Source organism: Syngnathoides biaculeatus, chromosome 12 (assembly GCF_019802595.1).
Source record: "Syngnathoides biaculeatus isolate LvHL_M chromosome 12, ASM1980259v1, whole genome shotgun sequence".
NCBI classification, from domain to species: domain Eukaryota; kingdom Metazoa; phylum Chordata; class Actinopteri; order Syngnathiformes; family Syngnathidae; genus Syngnathoides; species Syngnathoides biaculeatus.
The window spans coordinates 12807511-12828726 of NC_084651.1; the positions used below are offsets into that span (position 1 = coordinate 12807511).

At 42.1% G+C, this 21216-nt stretch overlaps 3 protein-coding genes and 1 long non-coding RNA gene across 10 annotated transcripts in view; 2 read left to right on the forward strand and 2 right to left on the reverse strand.

Annotated features, from left to right (window-relative positions):
* antxr1d (ANTXR cell adhesion molecule 1d) overlaps positions 1-5504 on the reverse strand; it is a 36360-nt gene extending 30856 nt beyond the window's left edge. Inside the window, exon 1 of the mRNA XM_061836160.1 lies at positions 5141-5504. Coding sequence (XP_061692144.1) covers positions 5141-5307 — 167 coding nt within the window. The 5' untranslated portion in view covers positions 5308-5504. The remainder of the gene's footprint in view (positions 1-5140) is intronic.
* znf488 (zinc finger protein 488) overlaps positions 1-12575 on the forward strand; it is a 41846-nt gene extending 29271 nt beyond the window's left edge. For all 3 annotated transcript variants that reach the window (XM_061836161.1, XM_061836163.1, XM_061836162.1), the window contains 5 exons: positions 2048-2365; positions 5569-9337; positions 9892-10111; positions 10182-10410; positions 11038-12575. In XM_061836161.1, the coding sequence (XP_061692145.1) occupies positions 9264-9337; positions 9892-10111; positions 10182-10410; positions 11038-12110 (1596 nt within the window). In that variant the 5' untranslated portion in view covers positions 2048-2365; positions 5569-9263 and the 3' untranslated portion in view covers positions 12111-12575. The remainder of the gene's footprint in view (positions 1-2047; positions 2366-5568; positions 9338-9891; positions 10112-10181; positions 10411-11037) is intronic.
* Positions 12576-15321: 2746 nt separating this feature from the next.
* LOC133509352 (uncharacterized) overlaps positions 15322-21216 on the forward strand; it is a 73554-nt gene continuing 67659 nt past the window's right edge. For all 5 annotated transcript variants that reach the window (XR_009797296.1, XR_009797298.1, XR_009797295.1 and 2 more), the window contains exons 1-4: positions 15322-15424; positions 16159-16367; positions 16442-16624; positions 20426-20578. This is a non-coding gene — a long non-coding RNA (uncharacterized LOC133509352). The remainder of the gene's footprint in view (positions 15425-16158; positions 16368-16441; positions 16625-20425; positions 20579-21216) is intronic.
* Positions 15417-20593, reverse strand: gdf10a (growth differentiation factor 10a). The gene is made up of 3 exons (XM_061836164.1): positions 20353-20593; positions 16431-17554; positions 15417-16340 (listed from the first exon to the last, which is right to left on the reverse strand). Exons 1-3 carry the CDS (start codon positions 20591-20593, stop codon positions 16149-16151), a joined length of 1557 nt encoding a protein of 518 aa, XP_061692148.1. The 3' UTR covers positions 15417-16148.

Genomic DNA, 21216 nt, shown 5'->3' on the forward strand with positions numbered 1-21216 from the left:
GTGTAAGACAATGTTTTAAAATAAAGTGGAACACTTCAAGTCTTAAAATTCAAATTTTCAGCCAAAAATCTGAAAGTATAATTAAAGTTTGAACTCTGAACACCTTGGCACAAAGGAGTCATTCTTCACGGTTTTTATTTTTGCTTTTTCTTTGGATTTTTTTGCCTTTTTACCGCTCTTACTACATTACAAAAGGATGGATAAGCCTCATTAAGTGGTTTTATGAGAACAATATAAGAAGACTGTATGCCATATTCTAGTTGCCTCCTTTCTTTTTGGTTTAATTCATCCTATAACCAATCTTCTAACTCAAAACATTTGTATCCCAAATCATCTTTCCACATTGAAATGAATGGAAATGGCTTTAATCCATCTGAGACTTGGCTGGTGGAGGGCACTATAATCCACTCATACAGACACAAATGAAGAAGAGTTTCACAGCTAAGTCAATCAGTTAGGAATATTAGTTATTTTTGCAGCACAAGGAAAATATGCTTTTCAGTATTTCTCTCTAGGTGTATTGTTATAAGTATGTCTTCAAATATCTGATGCTTAAAGTGTCATGCCACTGCTACAGACTGTAGATGCTACTTGTTATCCCACCTATGGAATTTAAAATTTTGTGCAAGCATTATATTAGTAGGCATTCAAAATTATGTGATTGTTTTTAATACACGACATTGAACTGTTTTATATTAAGTCTGATTGTGAACGTCAACTGGGCGTGGCAAAAAATCTTAAAGCCTCTTTCATAAAGAATATTTCACTATGTATGAAACAGCTGCTTCCAACAAATTAGATGAGTTTGCTGCCATCATCTAGTGCTTGTATCTCAATTTATTGCTCGCAAATCAAAGCAAAAAAATCTGCAAAGCAATGGTGCATATCTCTAAAAACTTTTACTTTTACCCAGGGTACCTCATCACTTGACAGTTATGTTTTTTTCTAGGTTTTACAGTGGTTAACTTCTTTTTGCCATTTCATGACAAAATCAGAAGAAATCAAAGGGTTGACTGGTACCATGGAATGGATTGTGGTTGATATTTTGAGAGTCCTCTTAATATCTGGCACTTATCGCATATCCTTTCTACATGCTCTGTGGAGGTTCCAGGAGTTCCACATGATTTCCAATGGATTTCCATCTGAATTACAGTAATTTCCGGTCTCTAAACCGTGACTTTTTTCACACGGTTTCAACCCTGCGGTTTATGCCATGATGTGGCTATTTTGTGCATTTTTTTCTAACGGCCGCAAGGGGACACTTGAGTGGAAAAGGTAAGAGTGACACCGGTGGAATATATATGCAGAGGAAGTGACTTTTACTGGTATGTTTTTTTTTTTTTTTTTAATGACCCTGTTAGCGCTAGCGGTAGTGCTGTGCTTGCGTGTTGCTCCTGTGTTACTGCCACGTCTCAGTGATTTTTACCGGTATGTTTTTTTTTTAAACCGGCCCTGTTAGCGCCGCCCTAGCGTTAGCGTGTTTCTGCTGTGTTAGTGCCACGTCTCTGTGATTTAGGAATGTTTTTTTTTTTTAAACCGGCTCTGTTAGTGCTGTGCTACCGTGTTGCTACTGTGAAGCTGCCAGGGCAGTTTATTTTTTATTTTTTTATTACCAGCCCTGTTTGTGCTGTCGTGCTGTTGCTATGTTTAGCTAAGGTATGAAAGCTTTTAAAACTCTTTCTTTGTAAATATATCGTGTTTCAATCTGGGCACTTGCAGCTTTTACACAGGTGCGCCTTATGTATGTACCAAATGGTATTTCCTTTAGAAATGTACTGGGTGTGGTTTATAATCCGGTGCGCTCTGTAGGCCGGAAATTACGCGACTCCTCCTAAATCTCTTACCCCATATTCACACACATTAGATAGAACATTTTTAATGCATGAGACCAAAAGTCCAAATTCCATCACAACCTACAACACGAATTATTCTATTTGTGGGTTACAGAGGAAATAGTCAGACTGCTATTTGGTGTAGGTTTGACACTGAGTGCAAGAATGCAGGATGCTAATGGTTCTTTTTTTCCATTCTGTCTATCTTGATCTAGTCTCCCAATACGCTGGACGCCAAACTTCTCTCCTACCAAGGTGCTGCTGAGTGGGTCATCGTGTGGCATTAAAGGGGAAAAGGCCAATGGTTGGAAAACTAACAGAAAAAAAAAGAGAGCAGCAGCTTCCTGGAGGCCTGTGGAGACATGCAGAGGTCCAAGCACCGGGAGAACTGGCCATGCGTGACGCACACTCCTCAGGCTCCTCTTAAACTTTTGGAAGCAAAGGGTAAAGAGTGAAGAGCGTCTGACAGATGTTGCCGTGGACGCCCCAAAGAGTGAAATGTCATTCAAAGTGTTCACTTCACAGCTCCTTTGGTGAGTACAAGGTTAACATTGAGGACATCACACAACAAGTTACACAAATCACTCGATGCTTAAACAAAATGAATTCATAACCTATGACTTTGAACAAATAAGAACAAGACATTTAACTATATAGCATCGAAAGTCTGATTTGCACTCCGGTCTGCTCGGGGCATGTTTTGGCACGTTTAATCGCTCTGCAGCCCCTGAGCATCATTTTGCAGCAAGACATGACAAAAATGCCGATTATCATGTCTGAGCAGCTCCCAATGTACACACTGTCCTACGCGAGCGTGTACAGTAAATTACACACCTGCAGAAAACTGCCAACAATATGATCACCGGCCATTTAACCCGAACGAAATCATTCTGTTATAGCGCAGAATAACATATATTATTTATTTTATTTTTTTTACTGAAGCAGTGGTTCTCAATCCTGCTTGCAGATTTTTGTATTTATTTTTTTATTCATTCAAATTTAGCAGGCTTGTTAATCAACACTCTTCACTGTCGTGTCTGAAATCTACAAGACAATTTTTGGTGCTTTAAAGGGTTTCTGATGGCGAACTAAACCAAGATGTCTAACCTTTGTTACATTTTGAATTTGCATATCTTTATCAGATGTTGTTACATTTATTTGTAATTACAGGGTGTCCAAAAAAATGTATACACACTTTAAATACTTGTAAACTTAATGTTTGTCATAATTTGAATAATTTTTAACAGTAGAAGAATTTACAAATATTATTTAAAGTGTGTATAAATTTTTTTTTGGGACACCCTATAGTTATTTTAAAAAAATGTTTAAAACATCGCTTCAGCCTTTGGGTAGAGTATTCGCTTATGGGAACCGCCATTTTCAGGACTCTTCACGTTCACGAGAGTGCATATTTGCAAGAACGCATTTGAAAGTTCGGGCTCATTATCAGCTTTCTTCACAAAAGAAAAAAGAAATACAGAGTTAGTAAGTAATCAGTCATTACAAGCTTCATATCGTCACTGTCAGGAAGAATCTTCGTGTCGCCATTTCACTACTTTTCAGGGAAAATAATTTAGCTATATTTTGTTTTAGCTTAGCAATTTTGGGGTGGTGTTGTGTTGATGTTGAGCAGCTATATGATAACAATATAATAGAATAAATATATATACACCAACTTCAACAATGTAGTGTTTGATAACTCAAGCAAGATGATGTTTTGATTATGTTATCGATTTTAAAATGACAAATTATGGTGCTGATGTTATTTTCCTAAACTCTTTTCAAAGGTCTTTTATCCTTGAGTGATGCAATAATTAAAATTATGTTGATGAAGCACTTTTTTCATCCGTCCATTCATTTTTCATCCTGCTTATCCTCACTAGGCTCATGGGGGTGCTGCAGCCTATCCCAGCTAACTCTGGGTAAGGTACACCCTTAATTGGTCGCCATCCAATCGCAAGGTACATATTAACATTCGACCATACGCACCTACTAACAATTTTGACTCTTCACTTAACCGACTGTGCATGCTTTTGGGATGTCGGAGGAAAGTGGAGTACCTGTAGAAAACCCACACAGGCGCAGGGAGAACCTGCAAACTCCACACAGACAAGGCTGGATTTCAATCCATGTCCTCAGAACTGTGAGGCAGATGATGATGATGATTATGATTATTAGTTTGCCCCCATGAAGCGTTTTAATACATTGAAACTAATCTGCATGCATTTGCAGATTCTCAGACATTCTCAGGCAGTGGCGAATTCAAAAGCAATCAAAGACCGTTCTCAAGCTATTTTGAACACGTTACTCATATGTAAAAATAACAGACGACCTTAGTACAAACCAATGGAATGGCATCTTCACAATTCATCACTCTTCACTGTGAGACCCTTCAACGTCACTTCCGGTCTGCAAATGATAGTTTGCCCAAGCACCCCCCTTATGTGATTCATTCCAGTATTCTATTTAAACCTCATTCCACAAATTCAATGTTAATCAGAATACTGTACCGTGTTTTGATTAGTGCTGAGGCATAAAATGTATTCTTTCTTTAATAAGTTTGGGTGTATCTTCCCCGTTATGATTGTTCTGCTGTATAAAAACTGATATTTCATCACTCAAATTATGACAATTATTTGTAACATTTGTTAAGATTGATCAATTTGAGCCCTTTTTAATCTCCCAGTGCTGTTACAAATGGAAAATGAAAACATCTCGAACCGTACACCGAACACACAAGAGAAGTTGCTTATGGCTCGCCTGCAGCTGTGTCCTCCAGGCAAGGCAAGCAGGATTGAGTTTCAGGCTGATGATGATGACGCCTCCCTCCCTGACTTCCCTGACCAGCCCAGCCCAGCCCAGCCCACATCCCGTTGCGCCGCTTGCGCTATGAACCGGGTTCACAGAATAACACGATCCAATTTAAAGAAACAAAACACACACACACACACACACACACACACACACACACACACACACACACACACACACACACACCACACACACACACACACACACACATCAAGTCTGTGGAGAAATGCGCACTTGATGATCCGACCAAGTAATCTCCAACGCCTGCCCGGCTGAGTGATCCATTGTATGGGATCATTGTGGTTATTTATGAACAAACTAAGGGACTTCCCAGTTCCTCTCAACGGTATCCCGGTTCGCAAAGTTCGCATTTGTCTAAAAGTGACGCCGACCCAACAGGCCGGCGTGCCACGCGTTTCCCAGCCTACGAGGCGGTTGCGCGGCAGAGCGCAGCCATGAGAAAGTAACAAAAGCCATAAACAATAAGAGACACTCACTTGTCCAGGACAAAGTAGAGGTCGAAGGCGCCCTGACAGGACCTTTCCTCCTCCTCCTCCTCCTCCTGCTGTCGCTCCTCTTGTTGCACTCCTTTCACCGACACATGGAGGAGGAAAAGTCCGAGTAAAAGCGAAGCGAGGAGCGTGTGGATGCGCCTCCTCGCCATCTTTCCCCGCTTGTGTTCGAGCTCTCCAGCAACAGCGCCGCCACCCGCCGCAACTTTTCACATTGTCCCTCCAACATCCGCTAATACGCGATCGATGTCTCAAGTTCGCTCGTTTTTGCTCCGTGCGGCCGGGTCGCCTCGATCCGCGCAGGCCTTGACTGGAAGCCGGCCTCCTGAAATCTTGCTTCTGTGGTGGAGGGGTGGGGGTGGGGGTGGGGTGGTGGGTGCAAAAAAAAAAAAAAAAAAATCATTCTTCCACAGGATGGAGGAGAGGAGCGACACCCGAGGAGAGACTCCAAAACTTCACTTTCCTTCGAGGAAATACAACCGTGGTGGATTCAATGACCTCAAATCACAATACTTTATATTTTACCCAGGAGATGAAATCCGTTTTCTACGGTGAGTCAGTGCAGGGACGGCAAAGCAACAAGCGAAATATATAGATCAAGTCAATAAATAGCTTCATGGAAGATAAACGATAGCAAACCGTTGAAATTCCAGCCCAAATCTGTTATAAAAACTATACTATATACTATAAAATACATTTTCTATGCTCAGTATGTGTGATGCAGCATAAATGCAGTGCAGTATATAAGAACACAGTAGGTAACTCATTTTAAACTACAGCTATGAAACAATTTTTAAATAAAATCCAAATCACCATGCACGTATTGGTGTATTTGGATTTATTGTAATTCATACTGTCTTTTTAATGTATCATTAGTTCAATTTGTTGTGACTCTTGTCAGCTGGGGACCCAAATTTTCCTTTTTTTTTGTTTAGTTGCAACCTAATTTTCTGTAAGTTAGCAACAAAAAAGTCTCTCTTGCCCTGTGTTATCCATGTAGAATTAATGGTACTATGTATTATGTCCAAAGAATTAACCCTTCTCAGGCATAACTATTAAAATGTTATTAGCCAAATAAAAGACAAGTCAAACGTGGGATGCATGTTAAATGGTTGTCTGTACAGCGAGTCCTCAATTTACAATGGAGTTCCGCTCCTAATAATGTGTATAAGTCACAGTATGTCACAGTTTACAGCTCATCTATGCCGATCCAATATGTAGTTAAGCCAAAATTGCAGTAAATTCTGTTCATGTATGAAAAACCATAAAATAATGAAATGAAAAGCAGTCATATCCCAGTCCAATCGTGAATCAATGACCCCTCCCCCATGTCATTTTTTTATTACCTGTCTCCAACCTGCCTACAAAAAAAAAATCCTTGACCCACTTTTGGGGGTCCATGACTGTGTACTGTAGTGTCTATCAACTAATGCGCATACTATAAATCTTGCCTGTTTTTTAACTAACCTTTTCCCACAGCATTCCTTTTGACATTATCAACAAGTAAATAATAGGACGCACAAGGCTAGCAAATTGCTATCTACAAAAAAAAAAACAACAACACAAAGGCATTATAATGTTAGGTGGGTTAGCTTGTCACATTTTTGTGTTTTAATGTGTGTTTCTCCTTCCTGTGTGGAGCTTGCATACTCTATCCATGCTTGTATTGAAATTACAGCAACAAAATATGCATGTTAGGTTAATTGAAAAGAAAAGTTGTCAAATACTGTTAATGGGAGTGTGAATGGCTGCCTTGCCAACTTATATCTTGTGATTGACTGGCTACCAGATCATCGTGAGAAAGACAAGATATGAGGAAGCAAATTGTGAACTTTTGTAAGAATGGTTTATTCTTGGGCGCAATATCCAGATATCTGAAGGGGCCATGTTCATCTGTTCTAACCATATACGCAAGTCTTACCATTATGGCAATGTCCTGTCGTCATACTGCTCAGGGAGGAGACAAGTTCTGAGTCCCAAAGATGAATGTGCGCTGGTACGAAATGGGCATAGTAATCCAAGAACAAAATTAAAATACCTTCAAAAGATAGTGTCTGTTAACAGTGCGTCTTCATTCTTTAAAAATGTATACAAAAGAAATGCAATGCTAATTATTGAGAAAACTACACTAACCAAAGGCAATCACAGCGATGGCTGGCCCAACCCAACCAGACTACCAATTTACCGGTGGATCACTCGGCTCGTTTGTGGATGAAGAATGCAGCTAACATTGCAAATGAATGTGAATTGCATGATAAATACATTTCAGGTACTTTGAATGAATCTCACAGCCCTGGGTATCTTACAATCAATCAAGGGCTGATCCGCCGGATGCCGAATTCAAGCATATTAGGATTTCGTCAGGTGCAGCGAGTGAAGAAGTACATTTGAAATAATGATATAGAGGATTACTTCAAACCGTAGGCAGTTTGATATCATGCTAGAATGTATTGTAGCACCGCACAGCTCTACAGAAGAATAAGAATATGTCAACACCCTGAATAGATAGGCATACTTGGTTATAACTGTATTTAATGTTTTACTGTAACATAATGTTCTTGCATTGGTTTATGGTGTATTCTGATGTCTGTGCAAAATTGTCTTATGTGCCATCGTGGAAACAGAGCTACGTCCATGTTTTGTTGGGTTCATAAAACGGATTTTGCGTTCATCCATTTGTATTCTAGAATCTTTTAAACATTTGTTAGGTGGGGCGCATTATGGCCATCGAGAAAGATAAGATGTTGAAAACATTTGTGGCATTTTGGCCCCTCATAAACTTTCATACCACGGCACTGACAGTGTTGAATTCTACTACAAATTGAATAATTTGATGAAATATTCGCAAGAACAACAGAACCCTTGTTCTGCTAAACTGCCTTAACCACTAGTGTCTTTATCCAAATGGAAGTTGTGAAGCAGAATAATCCATTAAATGCTCATTAGACAGAAACATTTAGACTTTATGAATATTAAATTCACCCAGTGGCAAACCTGGCACACACTGCGCCTTGCCATGCATGAATGTAACATAACCAAATTTACAGACTCACCAATGCAAACTCGTCGTGGCTTACAATATGACTCGGACTTCCTTGTAATAGTTCACCTTATGTGTAGTGTAGTGGTTTCTCTGTTGAGGTGTAAATGAGAGGCATACTTGACCTCAGTAGGTCCAATACTGCCATTGACGGCTGTTGAATTCAAATCTCCACGTTAAAACGGGGCGGAATGGTGGATCAGCTGGGTAAAGTGTTGGCCCCATAGTTCTGAGTACCCGGGTTTGATCCTGGCGCCGCCTGTGTGGAGTTTGCATGTTCTCCTAGTGCCTGCGTGGGTTTTCTCTGGGCATTCCTCCCACATCCCTAAAACATGCAACATTAATTGGACACTAAATTGCCCCTCGGTGTGATTGTGAGTGTGGCTATTTGTCTCAATGTGCCCTGCGATTGCCTGGCAACCAGTTCAGGGTGTACCCCGCCTCCTGCCCGTTGACAGCTGGGATAGGCTTCAGCACTCCCCGCGACCCTAGTGAGGATAAGCGGCAAAGAAAATAGATGGATGGACTTTAAAACGGACCACTGGCAGTGAAATATTTTGCCATGCATTGTAGTGAAAGTATAGACTCCAGTTTTAGTTTAATTTTAACTTGATTTTTTTTGAAGGTACAGCAAGTAGTCATCCAATCAGCTATCCAACATTTCCGAGACCTTTCAAGAAATATTCCTCGAGCATGGTCTAAATTATATTTAGAGCATCATTTCATGTACCACGTGCAGCCCAACATTACAGTACTGCAAATTGCTATAATAAACATTGTTACAGAAATACATCAAAACATCTTAATATTGTATTACTTCAAGAGGCGTCCCAATGTTGTAGGCTGTGACCCGACATCACCGTCGCATGATTGCTTTCTATTGGCTCCTTGTCTCCTCCTCCTGGAGAGGCACACAAACCAATCAGTAGATAATTTGGAAAGGGGGGTGTGGGGGTGTGTGGTGGTAGTGAAATCGTCTGCGCGTTTGCATCATTGCGCCACGCACCAGCGGGTGTCGTGACGGACAGTGATAAGTGGGAGTGGGATCCTGGAGCGGCGGCAGTGCACATGAACGCTCGATCGGATAACTTGCTCGTCGTGGGACCACCAGGCAGCACATCGCCACAGAACGTGTCCAGCAGGTGAGCGCACAAACCATCTGCACTCTTTTTTTCCTCTTGCGAGCAAATTCTCAGTGCGAATTGTTATTTTTTTAATGCACGCAACAGCGTGTGCTATTTCCCCCAATCCTGCCTTTTAATAGGATTATTTTTGCGGGGAAACCTGCGATTGAACTTAATGCGCGCACAGAGGAGACAGTTGACGGCAGATGGGAGGAAACAAAAGGAGAAACCGAGTGAAAAAACTGAGACAAAGGACGTTAGTCCTGAATCATTTGGTCTGCATCGGCTGCGACTGCTTGATTCAATATTGACAAGATGCATACTGCATTAATTGCACAAATATGATCAATGACTCAACATCGCGTCGCTTCACCTTCGCAAACAGAACAGAAAGTGTCGCGCAGGCCTACCGATATCTATTAGATTTTGTGACAGGCTTGGGGAACTTGTTTTGTTTTTAATTATAAGAAATGCACAAAATTGATCAGAATGTTGCGAGGGCTGCATTTTAATCAATAATGTCAGAACTTTATTTTTTTATATATTTATTGATGCACTTATGTATTTAACAGTTTAGCGATGGATCACGCCTTTGTAGCTCGGTCCATGTGGCCGGGTGATGGTAAATTCGTGCAGCATCCCAGCGAGCTCCACACCAGCGTGGTGGTGACGCGCAGCATCCCCGCCGGCACCAGCTTCGGGCCGTGTCTGCTCCAGCACACTTTTTACGACACCCTCGATTTCATTGCGCAGAAATCCACTGACAGGAGATCCAAATCCTGCGTATTCAGGGTGAGTTGCCTTTAAGATAAAGCCCAACACAGTCGGCTTTTGTTGTGTGACAACTGGCTCGTGCCAACAGGTGGACCCAGACGCGATGCGCAATTCCGCTTTGGTACTGTCGTGGCTGCGGCTGGTGCAGGCTGCGCGCAACCAAGAGGAGCAGAACACAGAGGCCTTTTTAAAAGGAGGGAAACTCTACGTCCGGACCACCAGAGACGTCCACCAGGAGGAGGAACTGCTGGTGTGGTACGACCAGGAGCTGTGCCATCTTCTGGGCTTCACAGACACGACCAGAGGCTCGAGTGAAGGTAAGCCACATGAACCTTGGCGTGACGTGCAGGGACGGGCATGCCGAATGGTTTCCAACCATCCAATCACTTCTTTATTATATTTTTAAAAGTGTCCCAAATTTGATTACAGCATTGTATATTTCCCACAACGTACAATAATTGGAATTTAGATAACGAATAACGTTGTCATTTCTCAATGGATAAAAAAAGAACTAAACTTTATTTGTTTTTACTCAAGGAGTATTAGATGTCTTACCTTAGTCAAATCTCAAAAGGATACAAGTAAAAATCTCAGATTGTTTTACCTCTTTGAGCTGCTAACCAGCTGCTTTTGGAGCTTTCTCTGTAGCTGGTCCCACATTTTGGAATGACCCCACTCTACATAGACAAGCTATACTTTTGTATTCTTTGCCTTTCAACTCTGCATGGGCCTCTGCACTTGTTTTATTGTTTTTAATTTGATTGATTGCTTATAATTGTTTTATGTTTAACGGTTTCTTAGCTTCTGTTCATGTTTTTGTGTACTGTACAGCCCTTTCCCATTGGTTATTTGTCGAAAGTGCTCTAAAATCTCAGTTGAGTTGAAACATTCATTTTGTGTACTTTACTTGTAATGCACGTACTTCTATATTTTTGTGTTTGCAGAGTTCAAATGTGTCAGGTGTGAGCAGGTGTTCAAGAATGAATATCCCTTCCTGGCTCATTGCCGCTTCCTGTGCACGCAAGTCAAGAGCGACGCGTTGAGCTGCGATGTTTACGACGAGCACAAGTTCGTAGAAGTCAAGAGGCCGCGTCGTGTAACAGATTTCCACAACATCGCCAGAGATTTGGAACACAAAAAAAGTGACCATGACGACGATACTTCTCACGAAAATAAACGGAAATACCAAGAAACTGTTTATCTGAGGGGGAGGAAAACAGTCCTGTTGGAAAAAACTAATATTTCAAATGACGACAACATTACACAGCTGGCCAGGGTTCAGGATGAGACTGGAGGGGAGGAATCTGACTCAGCCTTGAAGATAAAAGGTGACAGAACCAAAGTAGATCATTTGGGATGTAAAAATACAACTTTCGGAGAGCCAAGAGAAGCCAAACTGACTATTACGCATAACGTGTTGATGGACTCTGAGACAGGAGAGAGCTCTGGTCTGCGCTCCAGCTGCGGGAGCGCTTTTTCTTTAGTCCACTCTGACAGTCGAGAACAGAGAAGCGCTTTTTGTAAACCCAGCAAAAGGATCTCCGCAGGCGAGCTGCATCACAGCAGCCCTCCGACGGGACTTCCAAGCGGCCTGGAGGTGATGAGAGAGGCGTTTATGCACAGGACTGTTTCTGGATACAGCAACCTGATGGCTCCCAGCATCCTCAGCGGTGACGTTCACACGCTGCCTTCCCCGGTCACATTAAACACCGCCTTCCATTACGCCCCTGAACACTGGTCAAGAACCGCTCAGGCCCAGTCCACTTCGGCTCTGACAGTCCTCCCGCCCACCTTCACCTCCTTTGGCGTGTCGGTGCAAAACTGGTGCGCCAAGTGCAACCTGTCTTTCCGCATGACCTCTGACCTCGTCTTCCACATGCGCTCGCACCACAAGAAGGAGTTTGCCGCAGAATCCCAGGTGAAGAGGAGGCGGGAGGAGAAGCTCACCTGCCCCATCTGTCACGAATACTTCCGAGAGCGCCACCACCTGTCCAGACACATGACGTCACACAATTGAGACCTCACGTGGCAAAAGAAAAATGTATTTATTCTTGAATCGAGGCTTATCTATTTAACAGCCCTCGAGCCCTGGATCACAGCAAGACGTTGGTGTTTAATAATGAATGTAGGTAGCAGATGCCTAACACAGCCATGTCCACTAGGGGACGGCAGAGGTACGCGGACTCTGACCTCGAAGCCCCTTGTCTGTCCTTCAGGCCGGTATCTCGATCGTGTGATGAAGACTTTGTGCCTTAAGGAACTCAGGATGGAAAATAGATGGGAGGTGTGGAGGACAGCTCATGATTGTCACGCACATCTCCAAGACGTCCTGTTATTTATCGATCCGCTTTGTACATGCATTGTGTGTGTTTGCACCTTTACAAATCAAACTTGTCAACATGAAATAAGATGTGTTGTGTGTTTTTTTCTATTCCTTTTTAAAACATACATCTTAGTTTTGGCATTTAATCTCCAAGAACCACCAATAGGATGAATCAAACTGGAACACCTCTCTTAACCAACACTCTGGTGTAATTGTTAGGAAGTGATACAGATCGAAAACAACCAGCACTAAAATACTGACAACATATTAACTTGATGATACATTTATTAGGTCATCTGAACCTCACAGTGATGAGGTTATGGGTTGAAATCTCACCTCTGGCCTTCCTGTGTGGAGGTTTACTTTGAGCTCTCTGTCTTCCTCTCACATGCCCCAAAGCTGCATGTTAGGTTGATAGAAGATTCAAAATTGTCCACAGGTCTAAATGTCTGTGTCAAAGGTTGTCTATATTGTATGTGCCCTGTGCACGGTCCAGTGTGCACCCCAAAAGTCAGCTGGGCTACACTCCACCTCACCTGCAACTCAAATGAGGAGAAGCGTAATATAAAATGGATGTATACAGTTGTATATGTGTTTATATGAAAGATCAGGGCTTGACATTAACAACTGCAAAGTTGCTGCGTGTGAGGAAATTCATCATACGTCTGTTACCATATTTAACTCTATGAAAGGAGTTAAAATATTGGAAATAAATCCCTGTATAATGCAGTGCAATTCTATACCAAAATACATCTACAATAATAAATACACCGTATACCTTTTTGAGAGTATCAATCACAACTGTGCTTCGTTATCTTTAACGTCATTTTTTTTTTTTTTGTTGGCGCCTTATTTGAAACCAATACTCTGTATTTAATAGGTGGTGTCTGTTACAATAAGATCTTGTCATTTTACCACAAAAAGTATGAAAAGGGATTTGAATTCAGGTGAAGCTTAAACAATCCTGATTTCTGGCCCGAGTAATGAGGCCAACTTCTGGGTTAAACAATTTGACAATAACCAGTCATCGGCACACCAGAATCAAATTAACACATGACAACAGTCGTTTATTTATATTTTTTTTATTTTTTCCCCTTTAAAGGTTAGCCTACAGCAGGCTGTGGGTAAGCAGACATAAGTGGATGCCTCTGCGTCAGGTAAATTAGGCAGGATGGAGGCCTGAGGTTGAAGGGAATGTCAAATCCTTCAGTCTTTTCAGTGTCCTATAAAATGTGAAACTGATATAGAAGCCTTGGCGCTCACTGATTTTTTTCATTTTTTTTTTACTACAACTGATAAATTGATTAACCAGCCATGGAGTTTGTTTCCCCCCCCCCCCTTTTTTTTAATGAAAATAGAATTGGTCACAAATACTTTTACTGATGAAAATTATTTGGTCATAAATTCCCATCCACCACTTAGTTCAACTCGAAGAAAAAAATACCACAATATACTGCAAAACTGCTTTTTCTTGCAATACATCCACCCCGTCAATATTGTTTGAGGAATACTTCAAATTTGAATTTTCGTTTGGTAACAAGTAGTTTTCTGTAAATTACAATTATTTTGTTGTTAAGTGGTCAATCAGCTTTGTCTTAATTTTTCAGAGCTCAGCTACCATGTGAGGTATTAGCATTTCAGCTCAGACAGAAAATCCTGTGGTCCTACGCTGGCTTTATGTCTATTTCTTAATTGAGCAGTCATTTTGGGTGGGGAGAAAAAAAACAAATATTTTCTCCTGGGTTCTGACTTGGCTCATTTCGTCTAGCTAATAAATATTGAGTTCTGAACGCAGGCCCCGGTTGTGGTTTTGTCGACTGGAACTGACCACTGTAAGTACTCTCCTGTGATTCCGCTTGCGGTTGACACTGGGTTCAACTTGTAATAGCGAACTGTGAGCCCAGACTGTAAAATTGGATCAGTCACGAATCGTGGGGGGAAAAAGTGAACTGGATGTGTTATTGATATAAGTTTGATTTACGATGATTGTCACTGCTCCCAATAATTTAAACAGCATTTAAATTCCCAAATTTCAGCTTTAAATGAACAGTTTTTGAAAAGAATTCATCTTCATCTGGAGAGCTATAAATGTACATTTCCTGAGGTTACATTAACACTTTCGTCTGGATGCGTCTATCACAGAATTACACTACTGGCATGCTAAAATAATAAAATGAACACTTTTAGACAAAAATACATTTTTATTCCAGTACAATAAAAAACATTGCCCATTAAAACAACACTCTCACAATACTGTGTAGAGTTTGATCTATGCATAATAAAAGGACACTTAGAAATAGATCTGTGCATTGTTTTTCTTCCTCGAAAAATTTGCAAAGGAGCAGTCTCTTTGTATCAGGAAAAAATGTACACAAAAGTTATTGAGTTTCCACAGTATTTGTATGGATCTCTTAAATGTGGAGTCTTTTTCCTGTTCAGATTTGCACACGCACACTTTCCGCAAGAGCTCCCGAGTGCAGTAAACAGAGCTGTCTGTCCCCAAGTGCTTACGACATGTCTTTTTGAGACAAAATGACCATCCAGTGTTGGCAAAAGCAAACTTCAAAGCGCTCTATTGTTGCAAACAGATGTGTAGCTCAGTGCCAACTTTTTGCACACTGACGCCGTGTAAAAATAGCTGAACAATGAAGAGGTACCCTCTGTTATTTCATTGACAGTTTCAGACATGAAGACTCCCTCTTAAAAAGAACCTCTCAAGATTTTCTGCAGTCCATCAGATAGTGCTTTGAGGAGAGCGTCCTGTATTTAGAACTGGGGTGTGGTTGTGGTCGTGGGGTTCCCGGGAAGGAAAGAGGAAGTGCTCCGCGTTTTGAAGTTCAAGTGGCTGACAAGTGTTCTTAATTAGCACACGCCCGTTTCCTCTATCAACCATTAATCCACCATGGCCGCATCAGTCACATTATTTGGTGCACAAGAGACACTGAAACCTTTGGTGGGGGGCAATAATCGGTCAAGAGGCTTGGGGAGGCCAGGAGAAGGGGAAGAAGGTATGTTTGAGTGGAATCTTCCTGCCTTTGTCGTCACTTCTTTTTGAACAGTTGTGCCTTTTAGGTCTGTTTTGACAAAATGCCCCCCTTCCAAACAACCCAGTATAAAGCAAAGAATAAGACAGACAAAAATATAGCTTTAAAAAAATTATACTAGTGTTGGATTAAATTACTATTGTATTCTACCTTTATAGACAGCTGCTTTTTCCATTTTCATAATTTAAACACATATGTACAAAGTCACATCTAAATAGCCCAGAGCCTCATCATTGGGAAAAACATAAGAAAACATCTCTGCTTTCGATATAATACTTTGGAGATGTTATGAGAGGGGATGTGGTGAGAAGGAATTCCATATGTAACCGTTCATTTTTTTTTTTAGCACATCACAGCGTATAATGCCTTTATGACAAAGTGGTAGCATAAGAGACGTCTTGAAATGGGTACAGCTGTACAGAGTACATTAGCATAAATAGAAAATATGTCTCTAAATTCTCTGTGTTAACTTCTCTGTGATTCTTTTATGAAAGTTTTGCCTTCACCACGAATGTCGAGATAAGAGTCTGCAGTCACTGGATAGATAACAGGGGGATTACTGTTTTTCAGCCCGTCTTCCTGCGTAAACAACACCAAGCCATGTTGACTCCATGTTCTCGTCTCCACATGACTTTTTCCTTCACACTCCATCCGCGTTGTTGTGAAGTGGGGCTTTATTGTTAAAATTTTATCTGCAGGAACAGGACTTTACAGACATATTGGGGTAAATCTTGAGCACCAGATCCTTGGATTCTTCTTGGTAAAGGACCGCCAGAGGACTCATCCTCTCTGGGACGCAGCAGGGCTCCGGAACCCCGGAAATAATCCCGACGGCTCTGACTATGCTTTGAATGGTGGCGTGGTTTGAGGGTCTCACCACCTGGTGATAGTTAAAGAAGAGGTTGAGGTAATGTGGGTAATATTGGACCAAATGAGACAAAGTAGGGTGATTCAGTGTTTGTTCTCTTACCTTGGGCATAGGAAATCCACATGTGCCTGAGCAATAGTAGGCGTCAAAGGCCTTGGGTGCTATGACCCACTCGCTCCAGCCAATGTCTGCAAAATCCACTCTGAGGTTCTTTCTGGAGCAGCCGTGGTGCACAGTGTTTCCCCACTGCTTTCTTCTGGCTTTGCGCATGGTTTCATCATCAAAATTCAAAACAGGTAAGCGAGATTGATGTGAACTTCCCTTATTGTGCTTCCTTGTATCCCTCACCTCTTGTCGCTGCTCTTGCCTTCGACTGTCTACCACTTGGGTATGGCTATCTTTGTGTCCTCTCACAGCTGAGCCTTCAGATCTAGACCTGTCTGATGTTCTTTCTGAAGATTCTTCTCGATCATGTCTGTCTCTACCATTGTGGCCCCCGTCATCGTGGTTCTTCCTTTTCTTTTCCTGCTTTCCGACTTTCGATTTGGGATACCAGGAGCTCTCCCAGAGGTCGTCCTTCCTGTAACCATCAGACCTGTAGTCAACCTCGGGAAGCTCATTGTTCTGAATGGAATCTGGAAGAATAGTTGCTTCCCTCTTTGTGCGTCCTTTCAAATCTGGTGGGAAATTGTCTCCATATAGGAGGTGGGGTGACTGAGAGGCCCCCCCACCCTCAGAGAATGGGTCATACCTCTGAAGACCTAGGGACACACTATTAGGTTCGGCCAAAGTTAGGTCATCTGCGTAGACTAACAGGAAGGCCATGCCTGACTCTTCTGCTTTCCTCTGGTACTCCTGCCCTAAGTCCATCTCCACTGACACTTGGCGATGACCCTTGTCCCTTGCCTCCTTGATGACCTGGGTCACGTCTTTCATCTGCCACACCCCTCTCCTCTGGGGGTGGAAGGTCACATTTCCTAGCAATGACCCGCTTGACCCAGAACTGTCTCCCGACCCTGAGGAGACAGCACGAAGTAACAGTCTAATGGATAGAGATGGCTGCATGGCTGAGGACCGGCAGGATGCGCTCTTGAAACGTTTACAGAGCCATGCTTTTTGAGGAGTGAGCTGTCCGACCAGGAAGTGGAATGTGGCTGACAGGATAACCTCAGAGTCTTGGAGCGTCGTAAGGTTTAGGTGGTACACTGTCCTGAAGTCAGAGGGCACTGCAAAGACAATCCATCAATCAGTTTGCATGTCAGTGTCAACGCTTTATATCTTACATCGTTTAGCTGAGTCACGTTAACAAAACAAAAACTCCACTGCCAAAAAGCTCAGTATGGGCTCAATAATTGGAAAGCCTTTTGATAGTAGAACCATATTTCTATATAGTTCTGTTACTGATTTTGCTATTATGTATTGTTGTCTCATACCATCCCACCATTACTTCATTATTTATCTTTCTGTACAGGGGGTTTTCATTAACGATGAAATTTTGTTCCTGTGACGGTGACTTAACCCATATTTGGACCATAATATGTCACTAACCTACGCTAACGTAACAGTAAAGTCACAATTACCCGACTATAAATCTAAAACATCAAATGAAAAACAGTAAGAATGACAGTAAGTACTTCTGGTGCAATGTCAGGATGTATTCTTATGCCACGATGCAAACTTGTTCATTGCATGCTGTTTGCAACCTGTAAGCAACGTGTCAGAACCGCAAATAAGACATTGGAGACTTTTTAGGGTTCCTATATTTGTCACAGTTCGCTGTACACCCCCCTTCGTCATTGAACCCAACTGGGAGGAAGTGCTTGGACCAATTTTGCTGAATGACGACATAGGCTGCACATATATTGGATCACTTCCTCTTTTTGACTCTGCTTAAAACTTGTTCTATGAGAAGTGTCCTGATATATAGTTTTCTGTACTGTGTAATTTATATAAATACAAATTGTATCATGCGATTGGCTGGCAACCAGTTCAGGGTGTACCCCACCTCCTGCCCGAAAATAGCTGGGATAGACTCCAGCACTCCCACAGCCCTTGTGAGGATAAGCAGCTCAGAAAATGGATGGGTGGACAAACAGGTCATCTACAATAAGTTGTTTTGCAACTTACAGGTGGTTCCATGTTTTTGTTTTAACATGGCCCCAATCAGCCAATATTTGTTTCATACTTTCCATCATTCTCGAAAGTTAGTTTTGGACAGGTTCACTGTGACGGTGGGGGAAAAAAAATTGTTTTGCATCAGTAGAATGATAAAAATCTTTTCCAAAACAGGAATGGAATGGTGCCTTGCAACAGAACCTCATTTGAACTTTAGTTTTGACCGTAAAAGTCGATAAAGTCCTGTGAAAATAGAGGAGAGATCTGTGAATCGATAATAAAGTGTGCTTCACGCAATCTGACGCGGTGCAATTAAACACGTTCCCTTGTTAAAGCCCGTGTTACGGGAGCAGACAGAGTGGCTGGGACATGCCTGCAGAAGCCGCCGTATAAGAGGAACCAGACTCTGTGGGATGTGGGTGGCAGGGGTGGAGATTCAAGCGGGGAGCTCTCCAGATTCATGATGAACATTAACTACAACAGCAGACTTATTGTTCATTGTGTAAGAGTTCAGCGGAAGTATGGACTGACTCAGGAGATATACATTACCTCAGATTCGGCCTGCATATGGAAATGCTTACCTCGAGCTTCGCTCTAAGCCTTTTAAATACAGCCTGCACGCTCGACCCATGCAGGCACCGCGACACAATCGACTGTTTTAACAGCTCTTTCATTGTTGTCAAAAGTCCCTCACATCTCTCCTTAGATTACACCAGGCTGTCGCAGTCAAAATACGAGCCTGTTATGTTACGCTACGTGAGAAGTACGGGATATAAATGAGTTATAAAAACAGCATCAGAAGTGCTGCGACTAAGCTGCCCCCTCGGTTCCGTGACGTGGAGTCACACATGTCCTGGAGCCACAACACAAGCACAGAATCCATGACAATGGCACTGAGGCGCCACTGCGGTTTGACCAGACATGAAGTCGAGTATGGCTTGTAAGGGTATCACAGGATTTTTTTTTTTTTTTTTTTTTTGTCTGTGTGTAATGGATCAGACCCTCAGCAGAGGGGGAGGCAGCTGCTGCAGCGTCCCGGCATCATTTAAATACATTCTCAGACTGTTCCAAAACAATCACACCTATTTAGATCGCCTGGCTGAGTCACGGAGCCTCGCTGAAAGCTTGTAATGTGCACTGCTCAGCCACAAAATTAGGTACAAATTAATGAGGTTTAATACCACACCAACAAACTTAGCTAATTTTTGAGAAGTATGATTATAAGGTTTAGGTGTAATGATATGTAACTTCAATGCAGCATTCTAATGTTGTATTCACCTCATTTCTCTGTGTGAAAAAATATCCTCCACTTATGATGTACAACTTCTCAAATATATATAATAAAGACACTGTTAACTGTTACGTTACTGTCCTTGTCTTGGGTTTGATTAAATTATATGTATGTTATGTTAGGTAATTAGTGGCACGGTGTCTCACGCTTCTGATGTTAGGGGTCCAAATCCAGCCTCTGGCTTTTCTGTGTGGATGTTCATTCACCCTGTGCTTGCGGGGTTTTTCTCTGGGTGTTCCCACATTCCAAAAACATACATAATTAGTTTTATTGGTTGTAATGAGTGAATGTGAACGGTTGTCACTATGCACTCTCCCATTGGTTGTTGTCCGATACGGGGTGTTACCTGGCTTGGGATAGGTTCCAGCAAAACCGCAACCCAAGTGAGAATAAGTGGTCTACAAAATTGATGGATGGATATTAGGTAAGTGTGGATTGTAATAACGCGATGGTATGTTGACAATCTGAAGTAAATCAAAGTTAATGCAATTCTATTTATCATATTTTCTCAATACTTCTCTCTCTATTCTTATCTCTATACTTTCATTTGTATTTGTTATTTAGTTTTTTTTTAATGGTTTTCTGGCTATTGAATATTGCATTGGCAATTTCACATACCTTGGCTTGCTCTGAAGCTCCTGGCCGTGTTGCCCTCTTTGAGTCGCTGTTCCCTGTTGCATCTCTCGTACAGCTTGGACATGTGTTGGAGGAGGACGTCCTGGTCCAGGTCACCTGAGGACGACGGCTGAGGGAAGCTTGCGTCCTGTGCGCTCGTGGAGCCAGCTGGCTGCGCAAGCCCCACCGACGCGACACAGAGGAAACACTTGAACACCAACAGGGGCAGGTGTGTGGATAACATCGCTGCCGTGAATTCTGGAATTATTAGGAGGGGGAAATCCTTGAAAGAGTGATGTCTCAAATGGGAATAAAAAAAAACTGTCCAAATGTGGACTCCAGTAGTGCGTCTAGACTAGCCTGTGTAAAAGTTCCACGCTGTCCCTTCACATGCAACTCGTTTCTGAATGAGCTTCCATGTGAACGCTGAATGTGTAAAACGGTTCCAATAGTTGGAGCCGCTACTTTTATTTCCCTGCTGACGTAGACTCCAGTGGGGCCAAAGAGCTCTCTGTTAAGCCCCGCGCAACCAGCAGCGGAGGTCATGATGCTGACACCCCGCCCCCTTTTCTTCCCTTTTTCACATGTTGATGATGTGTTCTTCTGTGTAGTAGTATTGCTCCGGCGCTATAATAGACTCAAAGTGTCCCACAGCACAGTTCTCATTTATTTAGCAGTGCTCAAACAAAGCCAGTGTTGAACCTTTTTTTTTTTTATTTTTGCCTCCTCAACATTTCCAACACGCCTTTAGTATTTCCAGTAAACGCTTTCGGCAGTCTACATTGGCACATAATGTGCATAGAAACACCTCCAATAATAGTGGCATTACCACCCAAGGGCTATTGTTCCTATTATTCATAATGTAGT

Excerpts from the sequence above, each read along its gene's own strand:
- gdf10a (XM_061836164.1), bottom strand. The coding sequence starts at position 20,593 with ATGTTATCCACACACCTGCCCCTGTTGGTGTTCAAGTGTTTCCTCTGT. Across the intron at positions 17,555-20,352 it reads GAGCTTCAGAGCAAGCCAAG|TGCCCTCTGACTTCAGGACA; the intron begins GTATGTGAAATT and ends TTGTCTTTGCAG. Across the intron at positions 16,341-16,430 it reads GTGGATTTCCTATGCCCAAG|GTGGTGAGACCCTCAAACCA; the intron begins GTAAGAGAACAA and ends AACTATCACCAG.